The sequence below is a fragment of the Podarcis gaigeae genome (assembly GCF_964106915.1).
Source record: "Podarcis gaigeae genome assembly, chromosome: 4".
Classification (NCBI taxonomy): Eukaryota; Metazoa; Chordata; class Lepidosauria; order Squamata; family Lacertidae; genus Podarcis; species Podarcis gaigeae.
This window is the reverse complement of record NC_139677.1, coordinates 103,942,594-103,949,914: the sequence shown is the minus strand read 5'-3', so window position 1 is coordinate 103,949,914 and position 7,321 is coordinate 103,942,594. Positions and strand designations below refer to the sequence as shown.

Genomic DNA, 7,321 nt, shown 5'->3' with positions numbered 1-7,321 from the left:
TTACAGTGTTTTAGACTGTTTCTCTCCCCCAACCCCAATCCCACAATTGCTACAGTATGAAATTGTGCAACTGTTTCTATTGCTGATGCTTTTTATGAGGAATTGCTTCAAAGTATTTGATGAATGGAAGTCATGAATGGAAATAAATAGGCAAATAGACAAAGCTTTCCATTGGGGTGTCTTTGAACTATTTGATTCTCTGTTTTGGAGGACTTCCAAGGTGATATTCTCTGTCTCCTTGGTGGGGCACTCTGGGCAAGTGGGAGCTCAGTGCTCCTTTGTACAATCATTGACTGACGATTTCTCGGCTGATCTTTGGAACCAGGCATATTGCGAAGTCTGCTTCTTTAAGGCTTAAGGAGCTCTTGGCTTTCATCAGCTGTGCTGCCAGCCCACCTGAGAGAGAGAGAAAGCAGCTGCAGGTGAGAATGCTCAGGTATAAAAGGTCTGTTGGGAGGGTTTTTTGTGTTTGAAAGTGGGTCTTCCTTGGCTGTGTGCACAGGTAAGTGATGGAGGAATGGACTGGTGCTCCTTTAGAAACTGTTGCCTAGTACAGTATGCTTGTGAAGGACAATTTTCTGGAATTACAATGCTGTTTTTGGAACACCTCTCATCTCCCCTTGTATCTTTCTTGTTTTCGCGTCTTTCTTCCTTATTGTTGTTACTGCTTTTTATGTATTAGAAAGTGAAGGCAGCTATTTTAAAAAGTGGATAGAAATGAAACCAGCTCGATGGCTATGGTTTTCCTGGCTCCTGTGGATTTGGGTCAGGGGCTCTGGAGGTCCGTACTTAACCTGAAACTGTTCTTAACCTGAAGCACCACTTTAGCTAATGGGGCCTCTTGCTGCTGCCCGTGCCACCGGAGCACAATTTCTGTTCTCATCCTGAAGCAAAGTTCTTAACCTGAGGTACTATTTCTGGGTTAGCGGAGTCTGTCACCTGAAGCCGAGGTCCACTGTATTATTTCATAAAATTTATTCACCACCTGAATGTAAAACACACTCAAATCTATTCACAAAAAAAGGGAAAAATAAAGTTGTCAATAAGAGGAATTAGCAATTTAAGATTTTTAAAATGTTAAAAAAATAATCAATCTTGCATCACCTTTTAAAATACCTGGGCAGCCTTGTCTATAGAAAAATGTTTTCAGGAGGCACAAAGAATACAGCAAAGGTTCCTGGCCGATGTCAATAAGCAGGGAGTTCCAGAGGGCAGGTTTTGCCACACTGAGAGATCAAGTTATTAACAATACAGAACAGATATCACTTGGCACCAGTTCCGCAGATCAAAGAAGTCAAGTGGGCATATAAAGGGCACTTATTCTCTTTTGCAAGGCTTTGTTTTCCAGCAAAAATAAAAGTTTAGTGATTTTTTTAAAACAACCTGTGAAATCGAAAGGGGAAACTGGTTTCCAAAAGTGTGGGTAAGGGGAGTTCTCTGCTGATCTTACCTGGGTGAGTAGACACAGTTGGGGGGGGGGAGGGAGGGAGTTAAGGAAAGATGACTGAGGTGGGGGCAGAATCATCTGCTGCAATTTCCTCTCCTGGTTGCAGGCAGTGTTGATCACAGCTCCAGACATGCTCAGTTCACGGCACTGAGAGCAGCCGACAAAGCTGCCCTCTGCAGCCTTGACAAGCCAGGTGGGTCCTTGTGATGCTGCTGCAGCTGTTTGGTTCTTTGAATCTATTCCTTTCTCTCTCTCTCTCCCGCCACCATCTGCAGGGAGATGGCAGCGTGCAGGAAGTTGCTGGGGCTGCTGGCTCTCCTGGCTGCCGGCGCTGCTGATGTCTCCGTGCTGAACACGTGCATGGATGGCAAGCATCACAAGACGGAGCCTGGTAAAGAGGATGAGCTGCATGGGCAGGTAGGGCTCTCTCCCCAAATGGGATTCTGAAACTCAGTTCTATTCCCTGATCTGAGCTGTGCCAGAGAGAGTGAATGGAGGGCAACGGCAGTAAAATATACTCAGAGTCAAGAGTGGATTTCATGCTCTTTATTCCGCTCATAGTGGTGAGGAGGAATGGAAGTTCCCCCAGAATGTCTGCTTTATATACATTATTTACACAATGGGCCCCACGTGATTGGCTAATTCCGGGATTCTCCTCTAGGCCAATCAGGTTGCAGATTCACTTCCACCTGGAGCTGGATTGGGTGGCTCCTGTGGACCAATCAGACTGCTGCATTCCAGATCCTATTGTTCTAGGACCAATCAGAATGCTGCACTTTGGATCCTATTCAACTCAGTACATAACAGGCAGCCTTCGCCAAACCTGGCGCTCTGCTGATGATGTTGGACTTACAACTCCCATCAATCTCAGCCAACAGAGGTTGGGCAAGGCTATAGCTCTGAAGGAAAGCCAGCTTACTGTTTTTAATTTTTGCTAAAGCTATTCTAGGCTGCATCAACAGAGGTCTAGTGTTCAGATCAAGGGAAGTAATAGTCCCTGTCTATTCCATCTTGGTCAGGCCCCACCAGTGTCCAGTTTGGGGCACCCCGGTTTAAGAAGGATGTTGACCACCCTTCTGGATCTCTGGGCCACAAGCCTGGGTAGTGTTTATGGAGTTCCTGGACTGTCTAGACAAGTCTCATTGATGTGGTCCGAAGGAAAGCAGAGCAAGATGTTTGACACCAGTTGGCGGCAGGAAGAATAAGAGGAGGAGTTTGGATTTGATATCCCGCTTTATCACTACCCTAAGGAGTCTCAAAGTGGCTCACAATCTCCTTTTCCCTTCCTCACCCCACAACAAACACTCTTTGAGGTGCGTGGGGCTGAGAGACTTCAGAGAAGTGTGACTGGCCCAAGGTCACCCAGCAGCTGCATGTGGAGGAGCAGGGAAGCGAACCCGGTTCCCCAGATTACGAGCCCACCGCTCTTAACCACTACACCACACTGCAGAAGTTGCTGGGAGGAACCAGACAAGGTGCCACCTAACCACCTTAGGGACCGCATTCTGGATTTGTGTAGAGTTTACTCCTTAGGGTCTGGAAACCAAGCCTTAAGAGCTGGGGTGTACCTCCCAACCCTATAGATGTACGATTTAATGACAAGCAAAATGAGAATAAATTTGCCACTGGCTAGGAAGCAGGGCTTGGGGTGTGAGCGAGTGAAGGCAGTGTGGAGCATCCTACTCGTCTTGTGATTTGGAAGGGAGGGCGAGGTGCTAGATGAGTTGGCCTCCCCCATCCCTCTTTCCCTCTCTTCCCATAGTGCTCCCCGTGGAAAGAAAATGCTTGTTGCACAAATAGCACGAGTCACGCCGCCCATGATGACCAGTCCTACCTGTACAACTTCAACTGGAACCACTGCGGGATCATGTCCGCTGCCTGTAAACGACACTTCATCCAGGACACCTGCCTCTACGAATGCTCGCCCAACCTGGGCCCCTGGATTAACAAGGTGGGCTTGGGGTTTTGACCTTTAAAGCCCTATGTGGCCTAGGACCCTCGTACCTACGGGACCGCCTCTCCTGGTTTGCCCCGCGGAGGACTTAAGGTCCACAAATGACAACATTCTGGAGGTCCCAAGTGACAATGAGGTTAGATTGGTCTCCACTAGGGCCAGGGCCTTTTCAGTACTGGCCCCGACTTGGTGGAACGCTCTTTCACAAGAGACTAGGGCCCCGCGGGACTTGACATCTTTCTGCAGGGCCTGCAAGACGGAGCTGTTCTGCCTGGACTTTGGTTTGGACTCAGTCTGACCCTTATGTTTCCCTCCCCTTATGGTTTTGATCTATGGACTACTTTTAAAATGAGGCTGGTGTTAGATGCCCTGAGCCTGGCTCTGGCTGGAGAGGGCAGGGTATAAATAACATTTATTATTATTATTATTATTATTATTATTATTATTATTATTATTATTTATTATCATCATCATCATCATCATCGGCATTTCACCTGTGTACATCTACCCCCCACGCTCCCCTAAAAGAGAACTGGACCGAATCTTTGGGTACGGGGCACCCTTCCACTTCTCCCTAACCTTCCCCCACCCCCTGCATAAATCTAACTTATTCCTCCCCGTGCAGGTGGATCAGACCTGGCGCAAAGAAAGGATCCTGGATGTCCCACTGTGCAAAGAAGATTGTGAGCAGTGGTGGAACGACTGTCGGAATGACATGACCTGCAAGAAAAACTGGCACGTGGGCTGGGACTGGTCCCAAGGTCAGTTGGCGCTGCTGCAGAGAGAATAATAATAATAATAATAATAATAATTAATAACAATAACAATAAATTTATTATTTATACCCTGCCCATCTGACTGGGTTTCCTCAGCCACTCTGGGCGGCTTTCAACAGAATATTAAAATACAATAGTCTATTAAACATTAAAAGCTTCCCTAAACAGGGCTGCCTTCATATGCCTTCTAAAAGTCTGGTAGTTGTTTTTCTCTTTGACATCTGGTGGGAGGGCGTTCCACAGGGCGGGTGCCACCACCGAGAAGGCCCTCTGCCTGGTTCCCTGTAACCTCACTTCTCACAATGAGGGAACCGCCAGAAGGCCCTCGGAGCTGGACCTCCGTGTCTGGGCTAGACGATGGGGGTGGGGGCGCTCCTTCGGGTCTAGTGGACCGAGGCCGTTCAGGTTGCAGAGGTGGGACTTCTGGCCAAAATAGAGCCGGTTCACACATAATACTAAGCCCCTAGTTTATTTTAAACCCAAGGGTGTGGAATTAGACCAGGTCAGAGGGCCAGTTCCTTATCTCCTCCACCCAATCGCAGGGCCAAGTCTGAGAGGTGAGTAGGGCGTTGGGTGCCTGTGCATACAATGAAGCTGAATGTTGGAAGATTCGGGACACAAAAAGACTTCTTTACACTGTGCACAGGTAAACTGTGGAACTCTCTGCCACAGGAGGCAGTGGTGGCCTCCAGCTTGGATGACTTTAAAAGAGAATCAGACAAATTCATGGAGGAGGAGAGGGCTATTGATGGCTCCTAGTCAAGATGGCTGCCTCCCCAGAAGCTGCAATGCTTCTGAATCCTGGTTGCTGGGAACCCCTGGGAGGGCAGCGTTGTCCTTGCGCTTGAATCCTGCTTTTGGGTTTCGCTTTGGGGTATCCTGCTGGCCACTGTGAGAGCAGGATGCTGGCCTAGATGGGCCCCACTTGGCCTGATCCAGCAAACCCTTGTTAATGTTCTTACAGACCTGACAGTCCTGGTGAGTGTGTATTTGTCTGGCTGTGCACTAATGCAAACTCTTTTTAAAAAATGAATTGTCCAAATTATTTGGCCAAAATCAAAATTGTGGGTGGTATCCAGACAAGCAACGAATGAAAAAGAAGTGTCAATTCAGGGGACGGGTTTATTATATATATATATATATATATATAATCTTTATATATAAATATATATAAACACACACACACACACACACACACACACACACACACACATATATATAGTGTTGTAACATGCCATTTTCAACAGTAATTAAACATACTTTTACATCTTACTCAATTTTTTGACTTCCATCAGTCCTGTCTGAAAATTTTCCGATATAATCTCTTAGTATGCATTTCTTACTTTCCCCTATTACATTTAAAACTCATAACCAATATCTCTATCTTTATCTACTTTGTAACACTTCATATATTTCTCCTTACAAAGCTTCTTGTAGTCCTACTAGCGTAATTTGGTTACAATTGCTCTTCAAATAGTTTATATATTTCTTCCAATCTTCTGTAAATCTCTGGTCCCTCAGGTTTCGAATCCTTCCTGTCATTTTGTCCAATTCTGCATAGTCCATTAATTTTGTCTGCCATTCTTCTTTTGTTGGAATTTTTTCTTGCTTCCATTTCTGGACTAACAATACTCTTGCTGCTGTTATTGCATATAAAAACAGTTTGACATCTTGCCTATTAATATCCTGGCCTATAATACCAAGTAAAAATGCTTCTGGTTTTTTTAAGAATGTATATTTCAACATCTTTTCTATCTCATTATATATCATTTTCCAGAAGTTCTTTACTTTCTTACATTCCCACCATATATGATAAAATGTTCCTTCTTTTTCTTTACATTTCCAACATTTATTATTTGTCTTATACATTTTAGCTAAGTTAGGGGAAGGGTTTTTTCTTAAGGTGGCTGTCCTGGCTGCCGGGGACAGATTAAGTTTTGTTACGATGCCAACCTGATGTCTGGCGACTCTCCTCCTTTCTCTGGGATGGGTACCCAGCCAGCTGAGCATCTTGGAACGACAAGCCTTGCTCAGCCTGGCATCTCTTCCCTTCAATTCCAGGGTATAACCGCTGCCCCCACGGGTCGAAGTGTCAGCTGTGGGAATCCGTCTTTCCTAGTCCACAAGACCTGTGTGAGAAGATCTGGAGCAACTCCTACAAATATACCACCTTCACGAGGGGCAGCAAGCGCTGTATCCAGATGTGGTTTAACGAAACGCAGGGCAACCCCAATGTGGAGGTGGCAAAGTACTATGCCAATGCTGGAGTCGGTCTCTCACCCTGGATGCTCCTGGTTTTGTTTTTCCCTGCCCTCCCAGCAACTCTGCTGTGAACTTTGCAAGGGACTTCTCTGATCCTGAAGAGTTTTGACCCTGCAAGATGGCGCTGGGATTTCCCACTTCCTCTATCACGGTGAGAGTGCTCTCGTTCCCAGCTTGCCTGTAAGAAGAGTTTATCTTCCGGGACTTCCTCCGAACATTGTTTCAGCTTCTCTTCATTTCTATCACCTCAGCAAACTTGGTCTGCTTACGGGGACACGGAAAGGGAAGTGGCCTCTAGTAACAGGGGCGTTTGCAACCCCTGGGAACACACAACTGGAAGAAGGAATAAAAGCCTGGTTCTTCAATTCGATTTGCTGTTGTGCCCTTTGCTTTCATCAATGCAAAGAAGAGGGTCGATGCCTGATTATCAATGCCTAGCCCTAAATACTTGCTTCCCACTGAAGGGGAGTGGGTGATGGAGAATTTTCTTATCGCTTATTAATATTATCCTGCCTTTTTCCTGGGCTGAGATTCAAGGCAGCTTACTCAAATTAAAACATGGGTAAAATGCAGAAAGCTACAAACTTATAGAAGATAATAATTAAAGAGTAATTAAACTCTAGTAGATTTAAACTAATATAGCAATAGATGGTAAAAACAGCACAGTGCTATTTAAATGCTCTTTTCTTTAAAGTGTTACAGGAAAAATCCGAGGGCTCCCTTGGACAAAACAAAGACACCAACCAGGATAACTTGGAGCAAAACAGCAGCCTGTAGGCTTGGCCTTTATTGAACTGTTGCAACAGGGTATTCCCCTCACGTGCAGGAGAGAGGAAAGACCCCGAAGAATAGTGTGCAAGGTCTTATAAAAACTTTTGAAAT

General features: G+C 45.7%; 1 protein-coding gene across 2 annotated transcripts; it reads left to right on the top strand.

Annotated features, from left to right (window-relative positions):
* The first annotated feature begins 330 nt into the window (after positions 1-330).
* LOC310843717 (folate receptor gamma-like) lies at positions 331-7,040 on the top strand. Of its 2 annotated transcripts, none has more exons than XM_083737407.1 (5): positions 331-422; positions 1,723-1,864; positions 3,210-3,398; positions 4,027-4,162; positions 6,239-7,039. In XM_083737407.1, the coding sequence occupies exons 2-5, from the start codon at positions 1,727-1,729 to the stop codon at positions 6,508-6,510; spliced, it is 735 nt and encodes a 244-aa protein (XP_083593533.1). In that variant the 5' UTR covers positions 331-422; positions 1,723-1,726; the 3' UTR covers positions 6,511-7,039. The 2 variants fall into 2 exon arrangements, with proteins under 2 accessions (XP_083593533.1, XP_083593532.1); XM_083737406.1 differs by having other exon boundaries at positions 358-436; positions 6,239-7,040.
* The last annotated feature ends 281 nt before the right edge of the window (positions 7,041-7,321 follow it).